Below are 19,435 nucleotides of genomic sequence, written 5' to 3'. Positions count from 1 at the left end.
TTTTACAATTTTGCCTGCCATTCTGGATTGTTTATCTGTCTTCACTTGTCTTAGTAAACACACCTTCTGCACTTATATCCATCTCTCAACCATCTCTGACAGAATACTTCACACTCCCTGACAAGGAGAACACACATTCACCTGTTCATACGTCATGTTCAGGAACAAACTAATGTTAATGGCGATAAAACAGCCACCATCAAATGGTGCAGCTGGAGTCTTGTTCTCGTACTCGACTCAGATCAATAGTGGACTCGACTCTGACTTGACTCGATTTTTTTTATGACTTGGACTTGACTCGGACTTGAACACTGGGGACTCGAGACTGGACTCAGACTTGAGGTTTAGTGACTTGTCTACAACACTGCAGTTCTCATGTAGGAGGTGCCATACTTTTCTTCAATGTCATCTCTCCAGCTCCTTCTCAGTCTTCCTTTCACCCTTCTTTCCTCTTGTGACATTATTCAGTTGAGTTTGTGGGGTTGAACCATAACTCACCACACTGATTCAGAGTGGGCTGGTGAGTTGAGGATAGCCATTGACAGAACTCTTATACAGAGTTCCTCACCCTTTAGCAGGTATTGTTCTTCGTCCTGCTGGGTGTCCTCTCAACCTCCACTCTGACCCACCGAAGAGTTATCAGGTAGGGAGTCGGTTTAGTCACCAACAGTCCAACCGTGAGACAGGTGGTACAGGGTTATGTGGTACCTGGAGCAAGCTTAGAGCCTGACCTGACCAGCATATACTTAAGTATATACTTAAATATAGTCATGAAGAATCCCTGCCACCCCTACTTTTTAATCATTCAGTGATTTAACTGTGTTTTTCATTCTCATTTTGCCACTAAAGACAGGAAACACCCTGCAGCAGAGAGCAGAAGGTTGGAGAGAGCAGGTGAATCAGACAAAGGGGTCCCATCCAATAACTGCATCCAGAATAGAAGACACGGTGGTGAGAAGCTTCAGAACAATAAAACAGTTTAAATTACATATATCTGAATAAACAAACAGTGATGTTGCGTTTCCTATTTTTGGTCAGGCTCATGATCAAGGTCGAGCTTGGGCAGAACAGCCTCTTGGCAGAGTGCCCTCTAGAGGTGAGGCTACAGAGCACAAGCAAAAACAAATAAACAAAAAACAAGCAAACAAACAAACAAACAAACAAAAGACCTAAATCCTCTGTCTGTAACATATGCTATATCTTATGCCTTGATTCCTGTCTCTGTTCCTTTCCTTCTAGGGCCATCCCCCCAACCAATTCGATCCCGCTCCAACTCGGTTGGAGAAACTCGTGGATCAGGTGGCAGTAGGATGATGAGAGCATTGGTGCCACACCCCCCCTCTTCTAATCCCACCCTCTTGCCATTCTCCAAAGGAGAAACCATTACAATACTTGTGCCAGAGCCACGAAATGGCTGGCTATATGGTTGTTCAGAGGGTTCAGCACGGTGAGGAAAGCTAATTTACTGTAACTGAAGAAAAAAAGCATACATATGCAAGGAATAATATTGATTATTGGCCTACAACAGTGGGCGGCATGGTGGTATAGTGGTTAGCACTGTCGCCTCACAACAAGAGGGTTCTGAGTTTGAGCCCAGCAGCCGACGAGGGCCTTTCTGTGAGGAGTTTGCATGTTCTCCCCGTGTCTGCATGGGTTTCCTCCGGGTGCTCCGGTTTCCCCCACAGTCCAAAGACATGCAGGTTAGGCTAATCGGTGACTCTAAATTGACTGTAGGTGTGAATGTGAGTGAGAATGGTTGTTCCTCTCTATGTGTCAGCCCTGTGATGATCTGGCAACTTGTGCAAGGTGTACCCCACCTCTCGCCCATAGTCAGTTGGGATAGGCTCCAGCTTGCCCCCGACCCTGTACAGGATGAGCAGTTATGGATAATGGATGGATGGACCTACAACAGCATGTCACAAAGTTTATTCATTCCTCTTATACCACAGCAACTTGGCCATCCATCCATCCATCCATCCATCCATTATTATCTCTGCTTATCCTGTAGCTGCTTATCCTGTACAGGGTCACAAGCAAGCTTGACCCTATCCCAACTGACTATGGGCGAGAGGCGGGGTACACCCTGGACAAGTCACCAGGTAATCACAAACTGACACATACTGTAGAGACAAACAACCATTCACACTCACATTCACACCTACAGTCAATTTAGAGCCACCAATTAGCCTAACCTGCATGTCTTTGGACTGTGGGGGAAACCGGAGCACCTGGAGGAAACCCAGGGAGAACATGCAAACTCCACACAGAAAGGCTCTCATTGGCTGCTGGGCTCGAATCCCGGACCTTCTCGCTGTGAGGTGACAGTGCTAACCACTACACCACCATGCAGCAATTTGGCCATTCATTACATTTTTCTTAATTAAATAACACCATGTATTTTTCTTTAAATCAGTCTATAGTTATATTTAATGTTTTGGAATGTCTGTAAAAAAAGTTATTTACTTCCTGTAATCACTTATGTTATAGCAGCTATAAACAATCATTCTTTCACCAGCCTCAATTATTTCTCTCTCGAGACGTTAATAAGAAAAAAAAGTTGTCAGTGTTATCAAAACCCCATAAAACCCAAATTATCATGGCAGAAATTGTAAATTTACAGCTTATTTCTTTGTTAACAATATAATATTGAATCTGTTTATTATTAGTCGTGGATAATAATACAAGTGAGTTTGAATTAAGTGTTACATTAGAAATAATAACATATTTGAACAAGGGCATTAATGTAAACCTGTTAGTTGAAATGACAGCTAGATTTTCTGTATAGAAAATTTATCAACATCTGACTAATCTGAATAAAAAAAAATCACTGTTAATAATTATAACAATTAACAATGTGCCATTTACTCTTTTAATGTGGTTACCTTAAAAATATAACAGTAAGTTTCTGCTTATGTGATGTAATTATCCTTTTTAGACAAGGCTGGTTTCCAGCTGCATATGTTGGTCCAATGGAAGATACATCTCGACTGCCTGACCTCAGGTGAGCCAAGATCTCAAACTCAAACAGCACAGATGATGTCATTCCCCCCCTCTAACCTTTGACTTCCCTTTTAGCAGTGGAAAACTTAGAAGCAGTAGCAGCATGAGCAACCTTCTTGACCAATCATGGAGCAATAAAACAAGTGCACCTCCGCCTCCTCCACCACCACCTCCAAGCAAATCGAGCAGCTCGTGCCCAGTCACACCCACTTCTTTTGAAAATAAAGTAGGTGTAAAAGAAGTGAGCAAAGTCATGATCAAGTGGAAGTTAAAAAACTAATGATTTTAAATGAATGATTTTTAAGTCAATGTAATGTAAGCAAGTCAATGCCAGAGAAGCTACTAAAATGCAGTGGGAATCTTTCCCATGATGAAAAGAAATGTCAGGAATATACCAAGTGCAAATGTAACAAGTAGAGTCAACGAAAATTCCAGTATCTAAGTTTCCATCTGCATTGCTATTGCGTATTTTCAAGAATATGTATTTAGCCAAATATACCATAACATCATTTTTTGTCAATTTGTCATTGACAATCAACCAATTAGCTAGGTAGCATGTTGTAGTGTAATAATTTATGTAATTGACATCAAGGGTTCAAACTTTTGAGCCAATACTAGTGCATCTCAAACAATTAGAATATCATGAAAAAGTTTTTCTTTCTTTTGTAGTTTAATTAGAAAAGGTAAACTTTCATATATTCTACATTCATTGCATGTAAAGTGAAACATTTCAAGCCTTTTTTGTTTACAGCTGATGGAAATCAGAAATCCAGTATCTCAAATGATTAGAATATTTCCTAAGATCAACCAGAAAAGGATTTACAATACAGAAATGTGCAACTTCTGTAAAGTATGTTAATTTATAGACTCAGTACTTGGTTGGGGCTCCTTTACCACAAATTACTGCATCAGTGTGGCATGGCATGGAGGCGATCAGCCTGTGGCAATGCTGAGGCGTTATTGAAGTCCAGGTTGCTTTGATAGCAGCCTTCAGCTCGTCTGTATTTTTGGGTCAGGTGTTTCTCATTTTCCTCTTGACAATACTCCAAAGATTCTCTATAAGGTTCAGGTCAGATGAGTTGGCTGGCCAATCAAGCACAATAATATCATGGTCAGCACCCATTTGGTTGTAGTTTTGGCACTGTGGGCAGGTGCTAAGTCTTGCTGGAAAAGGAAATTGGTATCTCCATAAAGCTTATCAGCTGATGGAAGCATGAAGTGCTCTAAAATCTCCTGGTAGACAACTGCATTGACTTTAGACTTGATAAAACACAGTGGGCCAACACCAGCAGATGACATGGCACCCCAAATCATCACAGACTGCGAAAATTTCACACTGGACTTCAAACACCTTGGATTCTGTCCCTCTCCACTTTTCCTCCAGGCTCTAAGACCTTGATTTCCAAATGAAATGCAAAATTTACTTTCATCTGAAAAGAGGACTTTGGCCCACTGAGCAACAGTCCAGTTCTTTCCTTAGCCCAGGTAAAACGCTTCTGACATCGTCTCTGTTTCAGGAGTGGCTTGATATTAGGAATGTGACAGTTGTAGCCCCTTTTCTGAAGACGTCTGTGCATGATGGCTCTTGATGCACTGACACCAGCCTCAGTCCACTCCTTGTGAAGCTCTCCCAAGTTCTTGAATGAACTTTTCTTAACAATCCTCTCAAGGCTGTGGCCATCCTTGTTGCTTGGGCACCTTTTCCAGCCAGCCTTTTCAGCAATGACCTTCTGTGGCTTACCCTCCTTGTGGGGGGTGTCAATGAGGTGGGGTTTACATTAGACCGTATCAGCGGATCATCAGATTAACGTTTTTAAAACGATTAGTGTGCACACAGCAACACCAATACACGATTCGCGTGCACACAGCAACACCAATACACGGATACGCTCGGCTCCGCAGGCATCCTGCGCTCCAAATCACTCCGCCCTGAACAGCGAGTGCCCTCTGGAGGGTGCACACTCCGGCCCTGCGCAGCTCACAGAGCGCGCGAGTGAAGTGCACAAGCAGTGATTCGGGACTGAGCCGCTGTGTGTGTGATCCCAGCGCATATCACTTACCACTTGCAAGTGGAAGGATGGCAAGCCTAAAGACAATCATAACTACACAATGGACAGTATTTGCATCAGTATTTGCAGTATTTTCATACTTTTATACTCTTTAATGAAAGGTGATACAAGGCGGAAGTCCGCGCCGTTTTTCAGCAGTCGCGTCACATGACCAACGCCAGCGAATCAGGAAGGTGGATGTCACAGTGACGTTGTCCAATGACGACGCCAGCTAGAGCTCAGCACAGCGTATCCGCGTATCCTCAATGTTTACACAGCACCGGACCAGACACGATCTAGATTGAATACGTGGACCCTGGCGGATTCCCGTTTCCCGGCGTTTCCAGGCGTTTTAATGTAAACGGACAGTGCATCTGCGAAGAAAACGAGACAGATACGGTCTAATGTAAACTTGGCCTGAGTGTCTTCTGGACAACTGTCAAGTCAGCAGTCTTCCCCATGATTGTGGTTGTGTGTCCTGAACTTGACTGAGAGATATACGATATTTCTACTTGAAATGAATCATTCTCATATTTTGAGATTCTTTTGCATTGTAGGACATAATTATCAAAATCAAAATTGAAAAATGCTTGAAACATTTTAGTTTACATGCAATAAGCCGAGAATATGTTAAATTTTCACTTTCTTAAATAACTGATGGAAAAGTATTGAACTTTTTCATGATATTCTAATTGTTTGAGATGCACTAGTACGTATAATGACACCACAAACTAAGTTAACAAGTTAAAAAGTTAACAATTAAAAAAGCACAAAGTTTGATTTCAGTGTTCTTTCCACATTGTTTTATGTTTCACCCAATGTTTACATTCAGTGTGTTGTGAATTTTAGTGTGTTTCTGTAACCTTGTGTTAACTATTGCTTATGAGATGTGTTGCGTGCTGAATGCTAAGTCTCAGTTCACTGCTTTGGCCAGCAGAGGCACTGTGGCAAAGTTCTCTTCTCCATGACGCCTCAGCCGTCCTTCTGGTGGATGGAGGGTGGCAGCTCCAGCTGCTGAGGGTCTGTGTGTGTGTGTGTGTTTGTTGTCTTTGCATGGGGTGTTTATCATGTGTTTCTAATGTTGGGCTTGCAATTTCAGAGCAAGGTCATGCTGTTTCCTTGTTGCTACTTGGTGTGTGTTTGTATTTGCATGAAAATCTTTGAGACACCAGGGTATAAGATGGCTGATGTAAAAACTGCACAATTTACACGCAGGATGAAGATGAAGACAACAAACAAAGTCTGTGTGGCATCCCACAAACTTCAAACCGATCAGGACAAGGAGACATTTCTTTATCAGTCGTGTTACTTTACAAATCATGGCTCTGGAAATTGAAATAAAATTTACTAACTAGACCTCTAATGTTTTATTCTTTCTCCTGCAGAAACAAGATAACTATGGCTCTCGACCAGAACTTTTCCCGAGGTACAAATAAAACCGAATCAAGTTTTTAACACAACAGTTATATTTGAAAAAAAAAGTCGTGTTGATTTTTCTGTCTAATTTAATTCCCCAACCCTTTGCGTTGCATTTTCCAGAGGCACAAACCCTTTTGCGACGGTGAAGCTGAAACCCACCACAACCAGCGACAGATCAGCTCCACGCATATTCTAACATATTCAACCAGTGAGAGATGAGAGACATCTAAACACAGCAACATCAGAGTTTAGCACATTGTCAATCAGCGCTACATGTGCTACACACTGAGGAGCTGTAATTGCTCAGATGTTGCTTGCTTGCATTCCAGCTGGAGGTGGTCTACTGAGAGGAAAATGACATTCAGGGCTTTTGTGAGCTCAGGGTATGAGCTGTAAATTCCTCATGTAAATGACAGAATGAAAGCTGAGATGGGGCTTGGAAGAAATTAGGTAACCTGATTTTATTTTTATCCATTTGTTTTCTGTAAAAAAAAAATAATGAATTGAATTGATGTGAATCAATGTGAACCATAAACTGTAAAACAATTTCATAAAACATCACAGGTTTTCCATAGGGACACTTTAGCCTGAGCCTTTTCCAAGCGATCCATCCATGGCAGAACAAAGGGATATTTCACTTAATGTCACTTTATAACTTTTTGGTTCATATACAATAATCAGTGTGTACATACTTTGTGTTTAATAGTGACAGTGAGGGATGTAGTTTCTATGGTAGCAATTCATTGACAGGAATTTGTATATTGGATGATTTACATAATCTAAGACTAATAATGAATGAAAGATAAAAAGCATTGTTATTTAAAAAAGAAAATCCTAAAATTATCAATATGGTGAAGGTTTCTGTAAAGAGACTTATAGAAGGAATCTCCAGTGTCAGTGTTTAGTAGCAGTGAGGGTTTTTCACCATGGGAGAGTCTTCAGGATGGAGGAATTTGTGTTTTCTGGTTCTTATTTGTGGTTGTTGTTGTTGTTGTTTTAAATCTTCCTAACTTCAAGAGATGGAGAAAAAAGAGAGTTCATTGAGGGTAAAGATGTTTTATATCTAAACCTTCTTGCTGTGAGGTGACAATGCTAACCACTACACCACCGTGCCACCCTACATATATGAGACACATACACAGTCATGTACACAGTATTTACAGATAAAGGTGATAAATTTGAACAAACCAACAAGGAAAATTAGCTCTTTCAATAATTTATACAACAAAAATATCAATAGATGTAATATTCTTCTGTGGAGAAAGTAAATACACACTTGGTTCAGAAGCTACTATTGCCCCCTTTAACAGAAATAACTTCTTGTAGGCATTTTGCATAATCGTCCACCAGTCTCTGACATTGGTTTGCTGAAATTTTTGATCACTTTTCCATGCAAAATTCCATCAGCCACAAGATGTTTGAGGGTTTTCTTGCATGTACTGCCCTTTTCAAATCTCCTCACAACCTTTCAATGGGGTTCAAATCTGGGTTTTGACTAGGCCACTCCATAACCCTCTATTTCTTCTTTTTGAGCCAGTCCTTGGTGGATTTGCTCATGTGTTTAGGATCATTGTCTTGTTGAAAGGTACACGTCTGGTTCAACTTCAACGTTTGAACAGATGGCCTTACATTATCTTCAAGCACTCTTTGATATAATCCAGAATTCATAATTGAATCAATGAATACAAGCGTCCCTGTCCCTGAGGCATTGAAGGAACCCCAAACCATGACATTTCCATGACCATGCTTCACAGTGGATATGAGGTTGTTCTCATGAAAAGCTGTCTTTGGTCTGTGCCACACATGCACTCTTACTGTGGCCAAATGACTCTACCTTTGATTCATCTGTCCAGAGCATGCTATTCCAAAAGGCCTGGTCTTTACCTATATGTTCACTGGCAAACTGTAGTCTTTCTTTAACATTCCTTTTGGACAGCAAAGGCTTTTTTACTACCCATGCATGCCAAATTTGTCCAATCTCTTTCTGATTGTAGATGTACGCACTTTCACACCAACAGTTGTAAGAGTTTCCAGCAGATCTAGTGATAAGATTTTGGGGTTCTTGGAGGCTTCTTTTAGCATCAAACGGTCTGCTCATGGGCTGAATTTGCTGGGGTGGCCAGTCCTGGATAAATTAGCAGTTGTTTGAAATTCATGCCACTTTTAGGTGATTTTCCTTATAGTGGAATGATTCTTTTTTTAAATAATTTAGAGATCTTTTTAAATCCCTTTCCAGATTCATAGACATCACAGCCTTTTTTCTGAGGTCCTTCGAGAGCTCTTTTGATGGCAAAGAGAACACCAGACCTGAGATGTCAAGTTTAAATAACACAGGTTCCACCTGCACTTGTCTAAAAGTCTAAAGTCCTTCCTATGCCATGACCTGGTCTTCCCAGGCAGTCTCCTGTCCCAGTACTAAGCAAGCCATTAAAGTGCATTGGGCGACACCGATCTCCATTTCTGTAGCCCTCAGCCTCTCGCCTACACAGCTAGGGTTACAGTGGGGGGGGGGTTAGACCTTTGGTAACTGCAAGAGTTTGATTCCCCACTCACATCTGTATTGCAGTGTGCCTTGCCAGATGGCAGTAGGTACCATTTTTATGATGGTCTTTGGTATGAACCAACTGCGGGTAGAACTCGTAATCTCCCGATCGAGAGGCGGACACGCTAACCACTAGGCCAGCTCGTGCTACCTCCACCTATAAAAGGTTCTAATGAATAGCAACTCATCTGGAACACCTGATTCTAATTTTATGGACTTGAGAATGTGATAAATGTAAGGGTGTACTTACTTTTTACAGGGTGTCATTAGTTTTTCTAACTAATATTTTTTTAAATTCAAATGATTAAAATGACAACAAAATGTCAATTTTATGTGTTGTTTGTTGGAACAGATTACCTTTATCTGTAGGCATTGTAACAAAGACAGTGAAATGTTTGCTTGTTTAAATATGTTGAGAAAAGTCTACAGTTTCCACGGGATGTACTTATTTTTTCACATAATTGTATTATAATGAAAGTGATAACAGGAACTCACAGATGTTCCACATAACTGAATAGTACCATAAAAGGTACAAAAACATGACATCATTCAGTAATAAATTAAACATTGTACTGTAATTGTTGGTAAATCACAAAAGAAAAAAAATTCACTCATGCTGATATGGGAAAATAATCCAGTCTTGATAGCTGCTTAGTCATTTTATGAATACCTGTAGCCTAGTTTATCTGTGTGATGTGTCCTTGACTTCCTTAATAAAATATTCACTTCATTATCGTTTCCCTTGTGCAATTTAATTTTTACAAAAAAAAAAGTTCTGACACAACAGTGTCTTTAAAGGAAAGTTAAGATATTTGACACCATTTCATAATACGCTATTATTTTTTTCTTTTGTATGTGATGTGTATGAATGATTATTGAGTTTTTTCATGATATTTGTTTGAGCCCATCCATCCATTATCTGCAGCCGCTTATCCTGTTCTACAGGGTCGCAGGCAAGCTGGAGCCTATCCCAGCTGACTATGGGCGAGAGGCGGGGTACACCCTGGACAAGTCGCCAGGTCATCACAGGGCTGACACATAGACATAGACAACCATTCACACTCACATTCACACCTACTGTTGGAGCCATATTTATATTCAATTTAGGTTTGTAAAACATGTTGCCATATAGTTATTTTTAATGCATTTTTATTTAGTTATATAACTTATTTTGTTAGTTATACTTACCAGATGTATACCTGCCTATCTGAAACTTTAATTGATTTCTTGCCACATGACTGCGGACACGCCCCATGGATGTGCCGATGGCGCGAAACCTGATATTTAATCAGTGCTTCCGGCTTGTGTTTGCTAGGATGGCAGTAGATAGGAAAAGTTTTCAGACCGCAGAAACGCAGAAACTCAAGATGTAAGAACTGTTAGAAATACTTTGTTTTACTTTCTTTGTTTGCAACTGAAAAGAGAACCGGACTGGATGGAATAAAAAACAACACCAACTTTACTTCATCTTTTCCATGAGTGCTTAATTGACTGCGTGTCGGGAACCACTTGCTCCATCCTCACTTGGCGTTCTGAAAAACGCCATAACAAAAGTCTGAAAAACTTTGAAGCCCTGACAGTAACAAAAGACTGCTTTGAAATACTTCGAATTACGTGAGGATTTATCAGTGGTTGGACATTAAATTGATGCTTTCCTGTGGAGCTTAAGAAAGCGCAAAAGAAAGCAACGAAGCAAACCGGGTGAGTCGCATGTCTCTTGGAAGTGTTTATAGCCACTTGAATAACTTCAAACGTGAAAGGGACTAAATTGCAATGATTGTGAACTGTACAAACTAATCACAATGTCGGACAAAGAGAGTGAGACGGCGAAAGATCCAGCCGATATGTTAGAAACCCAAATCGCCTCGCGCAGAGGGAAATTGAGCGTCTGCACAAGACGAATTAATGAGATATGGACATTGCTTGCACAAAATGTTGATGTGGCACATGTGGGCGATAATGTAAGGACATTGCTCTTAAGCATTGAAGGCTTTAAAGCCGCGCACAAATTAGTGCAATCAATGATGGACGATGAGGATTTGGAAAGTGAAAATGACTGGTTTGAAACCAAGATGCAGGACATCCAGTACTTCCTCAAAGAAGTTGATTCATGGAAAAACAAGCAGCGAAAATTGCAGTCACTAGTCAGGCCAGAAGACAGTATTTCAGTTGCTTCTAAGACCTCTAAAACATCTAGAACTTCATCGGCAGCAAAGATGGCATTAGCCGAGAAGGCAGCATTAGAGGCGTGTAGTAAGGCACTGCCAGCGCTGCACGCGCTGCAAATGGAGGAGATGGCTCTTAAATCTAAGCGCGAGAGCTTGGAGCTACAAATACAGATGGCAGAGACAAACGCTAAACTGAAGGCGCTCAGTGACAGTGAGGAGCAAGAGGATGCAATGAATGCATATTTGGAATCCAGCAAAGCACAGCCCATGGAGCCAACTCCGCCGGACGTGTCTGCTCTTGAATTTGCGCCTGTGGCAACTGTTCCAAAAACACCACTTCAACGGGTGGTGCGTCAACTACAAAGCAGCTCCATGGATACCGGAGCTGCCACCAGGAACCAACGGACACCACAGGGAGAAACGAAGACCAGTTCTACAGACACGGAGCTGCTGCATAGACAGAGGGAGCTTACTGAAATTGTGGTGAGGCAACACAATCTTTCACTCCTACCCAAAAGAGATGTGCTTATTTTTAGTGGTGATCCGTTGTCATTCCAACCTTTCATTCTGGCTTTTGAACACTCAATTGAGAAAAATACAGATGATTTTCGAGATAGACTGTATTTCCTGCAGTAGTACACTGACGGTCCCGCCAAAAATATTGTGCGAAGCTGCATGCATATGGATGCCCGCCAGGGCTATGATGAGGCAAAAAGGCTACTGAAAAAACATTTCGGGAATGAAACAAAAATTGCAAATGCATACCTGAACAAGGCTTTTAATTGGGCACTTTTAAAACCTGACGATGGAAAGGCTCTGCTTGAATATGCACTGTATTTAAGGGAATGCCTTAAAGGAACAGTCCACCATATTTCCATAATGAAATATGCTCTTATCTGAATTGAGACGAGCTGCTCCATACCTATCTGAGCTTTGCGCGACCTCTCAGTCAGTCAGACGCAGTCAGATGCACTGTCACTCCTGTTAGCAATGTAGCTAGGCTCAGTATGGCCAACGGTATTTTTTGGGGCTGTAGTTAGATGCGACCAAACTCTTCCGCATTTTTCCTGTTTACATAGGTTTATATGACCAGTGATATGAAACAAGTTCAGTTACACAAATTGAAACGTAGTGATTTTCTATGCTATGGAAAGTCCGCACTATAATGACAGGCGTACTAACACCTTCTGCGCGCTTCAGCAGCGCATTGATACGGAGCTCAGATATCAATGCGCTAACGAAGCGCGCAGAAGGTGTTAGTACGCCTGTCATTATAGTGCAGACTTTCCATAGCATAGAAAATCACTACGTTTCAATTTGTGTAACTGAACTTGTTTCATATCACTGGTCATATAAACCTATGTAAACAGGAAAAACGCGGAAGAGTTTGGTCGCATCTAACTACAGCCCCCAAAAATACCGTTGGCCATACTGAGCCTAGCTACATTGCTAACAGGAGTGACAGTGCGTCTGACTGTGTCTGACTGACTGGGAGGTCGCGCAAAGCTCAGATAGGTACGGAGCAGCTCGTCTCAATTCAGATAAGAGCATATTTCATTATGGAAATACGGTGGACTGTTCCTTTAATGCCATGCAAAATTTGGACCATTTAGATGAACTGAATGTGGCATCCAATCTAAAGCTATTGGTCTCCAAATTGCCCTACAAACTGCGTGAATGCTGGTGAACTGCAGTATACGAAACATCCCAGCAGAACAACACTCGAATTAAATTCCGCCACCTCATGGAGTTCTTAGATCGCCAAGCAAATATCTTGCTCCACCCAGTCTTTGGTGACATCAGAGATGCTTCAGCCTCTAAACCAGTCTCAAAGGCCAAACCGAGCACAAAGACTCTGAAAGGTGGTAGCAGCTTTGCAACCTCTGTCGCGCCAGCTGATGCTCAGGTGGCTCAGCCAGCTAAAACACAGCAAACCACCAACTGTGTTTCAAGTTCATCATCATGTAGCTTCTGCTTGGGTAAGCATGCCATCTCTGACTGTGAAAACCTAAAAGTACAGACACGTGAACAAAAATTGGACCACCTAAAGAAAAATGGGCACTGCTTTGGGTGTTTAAAGAAAGGCCATCTCAGCAAAAACTGTGTGAAAAGAGCCATATGTGACCTGTGTAAGTGCAATCACCCCACCCTACTGCACATCAACAGTGTGGAGGCTGTCAAGACACAAACATCTGTCAACAGTGCTCTGATCTCAGCTAGTTATGCTACAGGGGCCAGTCACTGTGCATTGGCTATTGTGCCAGTACAAGTCAAGGCAGCCAAGGGGTCCAAAACCATCAAGACCTATGCGTTCCTTGACCCAGGCAGCTCAGCAACTTTCTGTTCTGACAACATCATGCGCCAACTCAACGTCAACGGGCGCAGGACTAAGGTTGCACTGAGAACAATGGGACAGGAGCAGATGGTGAGGTGTCATGAGCTCACAGGGCTGGAAGTGGGCAACATTGATGGCAGTGTGTTCATTCAGTTACCCACAGTGTACACGCAAGCCAAAATCCCTGTGTCAAAAGACCACTTGGTTACACCTGACGACCTCAAGAGATGGCCGTACCTAAGTGGCATAACACTGGACAGCATTAATGCTGATGTAGAACTACTGATTGGCATGGAAGTCCTAAATAGCCAAAACAATGGACCATACACAGTCAAGACACTACTTGGATGGGTGGTGAATGGTCCACTCAGTTCTTGCTCTGCTGTGGAAAGAAGTGGAAAACAGTCCGTCACAGTCAATCGAATCTCATTGGAGAACATCAAGGATATGCTCATGAGGCAGTACAACCACGATTTCCCTGAAAAGGAATCTGAGGAGAAAAATGAGATGTCTGTTGAGGACAAAAGATTCATGGATGTGACAACAAGGTCAGTCATGCTCAAAAATAACCACTATTACTTGCCTTTACCTTTTCGTGATGAACATGTCACTTTGCCTGATAACCAGCAGATGGCGGCACAACGAACAGTGAGTCTGTGAAGAAGATTCAAAAGGGATTCTGCTTATGCAAATGAATACAAAACATTCATGGAGGATATGCTCAGCAAAGGCTATGCAGAAATGGTGCCAGCCAGCCAGGTGCAAAGAAGTGACGGCATGATCTGGTACTTGCCACATCACAGCATGTACCACAAGCAGAAAGGCAAGCTGCGAGTTGTATTTGACTGTTCTGCTTCTTTCAAGGGCAAATCACTGAATACAGAACTTCTTCAGGGTCCGGACCTGGCGAACCCACTGCTGGGTGTTCTGTTGAGATTCAGAGAAGAGAGGATTGCTTTAATGGCTGACATCGAAGCGATGTACTACCAAGTTCGTGTACAGAAACATCACCGTGACTTTCTCCGATTCCTCTGGTGGCCACAGGGGGACACGAGCAAGCCATCGGAAGTATACAGGATGAAGGTTCATCTCTTCGGTGCCGTGTCATCACCAAGCATTGCCAACTTTGCCCTGAAACGAACAGCAGTTGACAACGCAGAGCAGTTCAGTGCAAAAACACTTGACACAATCAAGCACAGTTTTTATGTAGATGATTGTCTCCAGTCCATGGCTTCTGTGGCAGAGGCAATACAGCTTATGCAGGACCTCAGAGAAGCATGCACCCTCGGAGGATTCACCCTGAACAAGTGGGTGAGCAATAGCTGTGAAGTCCTTGCCACAATACCTGAGAGTCACAGAGCCACGCTTGTGAAACAGCTTGATCTGGACAGAGAAAAACCACCTCTTGAAAGGGCCCTAGGAATCCAGTGGAACATTCAGAAGGACACACTCACCTTTAAAGTTGCCAACAAGACCACAGCACTCACAAGGCGAGCTATCCTTTCTGTCATGAGCTCCATCTACGACCCATTGGGTTTCCTAGCACCCTTCATTTTCAAAACCAAGCAAATTCTACAGAAACTGTGCATTGAAAAGTGTGAATGGGATGAACGCATTCCAGACGAACTCTCCAAGATGTGGCAAAGATGGATGACTGAACTGAATCAGCTGCACAGATTCAAAGTGGACAGGTGCGTAAAACCTGAGGGTTTCGGCCCAACAAAGACTGTTCAGTTACACCATTTCTGTGATGCCAGTGAAGCAGGTTACGGAATGGTGACTTACCTCAGTCTCACAAACAGCTGTGGAGACATTCACATTGCCTTTATAATGGCAAAATCCAGAGTCGCGCCACTTAAGCAGATGACTATTCCCAGACTGGAGCTTGCTGCTGCAACACTGGCAGTGAAAGTGGACAAAATGCTCCAGAAAGAACTGCATATGAACTTGCAGGACTCCACTTTCTGGACTGACAGCACAACCATGCTGAAATACATCCACAACAAAACCAAAAGATTCTGCACATATGTTGCCAACAGGATTACAGTAATACATAGCCTCTCTCAGGTACACCAGTGGAGGTATGTCAGCACAAAGGACAATCCGGCAGATGACGCCTCACGTGGACTCCATATTGAACCACTGCTGATGTCCACTAGATGGCTCCATGGCCCTCACTTCCTCTCAAGAGGGGAATCTGAGTGGCCTGATACACCTGAGGATCTGAGCTACATACCCACCTGTGATGCAGAGGTAAAAACCATTGTTACTGTCAATCATGTACAACTGGAAACTAATGCGACTTCTTCCCTGATTCAGTACTTTTCATCCTGGAAGAAGCTCCTTAGGGCTGTAGCCTGGCTGCTGAAGCTGAAACGCATCCTTCTGCTCTGAAGTAGAAAAGGAGACAATACGACATCCAAACTTAAAGATGAGCAACAATGCTTAAATGTGGATGATCTGGACGAAGCAGAAAATGCAATAATTTGCTATGAACAGCAATGTTATTTCAATGCTGAGCTCCATCTCCTAAGAAAAGGCATGCCAGTGAACACGGACAGCTCCATATTGAAACTAGACCCAATACTGGAGGAAGGCATCCTGAGAACTGGAGGCAGGCTGAGTCAGTCGTCCATGCCGGTGAGTCTAAAAAACCCAATTATTCTTCCCAAAGACTCGCACGTATCCAAACTCATCCTGCGTGACATACATCACCAAGTAGGACATGCAGGAAGAAACCACATGCTCTCCAGGCTCAGGCAAAGGTTCTGGCTTTCCTCTGCTAATTCCTCTGCAAGATCTGTCATTAAGTCTTGTGTGTTTTGTAGGAAAACGCAGGCCAGAGTTGGAGTCCAAAAGATGGCAGACCTGCCAATGGAACGAGTCACTCCAGACTTACCTCCCTTTTCTCATGTAGGCATTGACTACTTCGGACCTATTGAGGTCAAAAGGGGCCGTTCCCTTGTGAAGAGATGGGGTGTCATTTTTACCTGCCTGGCAAGCAGGGCCGTTCACCTGGAAGTGGCGAGTATGCTCAACACAGACTCCTGCATTAACGCTATACGGCGTTTCCTTTGCAGGAGAGGGCCAGTGCTCACCATTCGAACTGACTGTGGTACTAACTTTGTTTGTGCTCAGAAAGAATTACAGGCTGCTGCACACCAGTTAGACCACCAAAGAATCCATGATGCTCTGATGACCCACCACATCAAATGGCTGTTCAATCCTCCCTTTGCTGCACACTTTGGCGGTGTGTGGGAGCAACTCATCAAGCTGGTGAAAAAGGTACTCCTGTCAGTCCTAAAGCAACAGACACTTGATGACGACATGCTGCACACAGCCCTCTGTGAAGTGGAATCCATCCTCAACGACAGACCCATAACAACTGTATCCAGTGACCCAAATGACCTTGACCCACTGACTCCCAACCACCTGTTGCAGCTGAACACCAAACCCCTGCTGCCCCCTGGTGTCTTCGACAGAAATGATCGGTACAGCAGAAGGAGATGGAGGCAGGTGCAATACCTGGCCGACCTCTTCTGGAAGCACTGGACAGCTGAATACCTCACGCTGATGCAGCAGCGGCAGAAATGGACCAGTGCCAAAAGAAACTTCAAAGAAAATGACGTGGTGGTCATCGTAGATCCAACATCGCCAAGAAGCTCCTGGCCTTTGGGCAGGGTGCTGAAACCTTTGCCAGGGCCAAAGGGCCTTGTGAGGAGCGTCATGGTGAAAACTAAGACCAGCATCATCCAGAGGCCGGTCGACAAGCTGTGCTTGATCTTAGAAGCTGAGGAATCGGCTTAAAGGTCTGGCTGATTCTGCCAGGCCCATGAGCTATGAGCTCCATGTCTTTGCATGCACCCACATATCCTGACAAACCTACATACTGTACTTTGATTGCGTGCCCACACACCAGCCCATACATGCATACATGGACTTTCACTTATACAGCACATCTACACTCATTGCTATGCACATACATGGACTTCTCACTTATGCAGCACACTAACACATTGACTCCCAAGAGTCAATGGATTGCGTTTTTTGGACACCTTTTTTTTTTTTTTTTTCCTTTTTTGGACCCATACCCATGGACTTTGGGGGGATTGGGCTCACTATGAACCCTATGGACTTTGGGTTTAAAAAAACAAACAAAAAAAACATACAAAACCCCCCCCAGAAATTACAAAAAAACCCCAAAACTGTATTGTCACGTATTGTAAAATTTCACTCTTGAACACTGTTTGAAACTGATGACTTGATTTTGTGACATCAGTTAGGTACTATGTATTTTGACTAACACGTTATGGCTCCATATATTGTTTGTTTATTGTAATTGTCATCACGTAGTATTGACAATTAGGGGCCAGTGTGTTGGAGCCATATTTATATTCAATTTAGGTTTGTAAAACATGTTGCCATATAGTTATTTTTAATGCATTTTTATTTAGTTATATAACTTATTTTGTTAGTTATACTTACCAGATGTATACCTGCCTATCTGAAACTTTAATTGATTTCTTGCCACATGACTGCGGACACGCCCCATGGACGTGCCGATGGCGCGAAACCTGATATTTAATCAGTGCTTCCGGCTTGTGTTTGCTAGGATGGCAGTAGATAGGAAAAGTTTTCAGACCACAGAAACGCAGAAACTCAAGACGTAAGAACTGTTAGAAATACTTTGTTTTACTTTCTTTGTTTGCAACTGGAAAGAGAACTGGACTGGATGGAATAAAAAAACAACACCAACTTTACTTCATCTTTTCCGTGAGTGCTTAATTGACTGCGTGTCGGGAACCACTTGCTCCATCCTCACTTGGTGTTCTGAAAAACGCCATAACACCTACGGTCAATTTAGAGCCACCAATTAACCTAACCTGCATGTCTTTGGACTGTGGGGGAAACTGGAGCACCTGGAGGAAACCCACACGGGAAGAGCATGCAAACTCCACACAGAAAGGTCCTCATCAGCTGCTGGGCTTGAACCCAGGACCTTCTTGCTGTGAGGCGACAGTGCTAACCACTACACCACCATGCCGCCATTCGTTTGAGCCATTATTGGCAAAAATGGTTTTCCACAGGACAGATACCTTGACAGGATTTTTGACAAGATTTGAAAGTCATATTCGTAAATGTAAATAATACTACCTACAGTGCTAGCTAGCTAACCTGACAAGATTTCTGACAGAATTTCTATGTCATTCTGAAATGTTCATAATCATTACTGCTAATGCTAGCTAGCTAACTTGACAGGGCTTCTGAGAGGAATTTTTAGTCATTCTTAAATGTTCATAACACAGCTAATATGAGCTAATGACAGCATTTCTGTTGAATTTTCAGTCATTATTAAATGTTTGTAAATGTCACTGCTCATGCTAGCTGGCTAACCCAAAGTTGACAAGATTTCTGATAGTTTTAGTCATTCTTAAATTCATAGCATAGCTAACACAAGTTAACCACACAATATCTGAGAGGATTTTTAAAAAATTGTTCCTATGTGTTCATAAATGGGACTGTTAATGCTAGCTAGCTGAACTAACTTGGGGTTTTTGAGCAGATTTTTAAGTCTCATTTGTAAATATGCCTAGTTCTCTTCACTGCTAACACGTGGTAGCTAGTTCATGCATGGTGACTTGCAGGGGTGGAGCTAAAGGGGGGGCAGGCAGGGCCATTGCCCCTGGGCCTTGGGCCCTCCCCCTAGCCATACAGGGCCCCACCCTTTGACATTCAGGTCCTCCCAATAAATGTGCCTTATGCGATTTCATTGGAAATTCCTGTGCATATTGCGAGCCTTGCTGGCTTTTTGCCAATCATAAAGCCCCCTCCTACAATAATGCCTGGGTAAACGGAGTTAGAGATTGGAAACATATCTCCTCCAAAATTGCAGTGCATGAATCTACCCAGATCCATCTCGGTG

General features: G+C 42.7%; 1 protein-coding gene across 1 annotated transcript in view; it reads left to right on the top strand.

Annotated features, from left to right (window-relative positions):
• baiap2l2a (BAR/IMD domain containing adaptor protein 2 like 2a) overlaps positions 1 to 6,663 on the top strand; it is a 32,188-nt gene extending 25,525 nt beyond the window's left edge. The window contains exons 8-14 of the mRNA XM_060902639.1: positions 850 to 951; positions 1,039 to 1,096; positions 1,240 to 1,447; positions 2,936 to 3,001; positions 3,076 to 3,226; positions 6,434 to 6,474; positions 6,588 to 6,663. Of these exons, the coding sequence (XP_060758622.1) occupies positions 850 to 951; positions 1,039 to 1,096; positions 1,240 to 1,447; positions 2,936 to 3,001; positions 3,076 to 3,226; positions 6,434 to 6,474; positions 6,588 to 6,663 (702 nt within the window). The remainder of the gene's footprint in view (positions 1 to 849; positions 952 to 1,038; positions 1,097 to 1,239; positions 1,448 to 2,935; positions 3,002 to 3,075; positions 3,227 to 6,433; positions 6,475 to 6,587) is intronic.
• Positions 6,664 to 19,435: the final 12,772 nt, after the last annotated feature.

The sequence above is a fragment of the Neoarius graeffei genome, chromosome 20 (assembly GCF_027579695.1).
Source record: "Neoarius graeffei isolate fNeoGra1 chromosome 20, fNeoGra1.pri, whole genome shotgun sequence".
In the NCBI taxonomy this organism is placed as follows: domain Eukaryota; kingdom Metazoa; phylum Chordata; class Actinopteri; order Siluriformes; family Ariidae; genus Neoarius; species Neoarius graeffei.
This window is presented reverse-complemented; position numbering and strand designations above follow the sequence as displayed.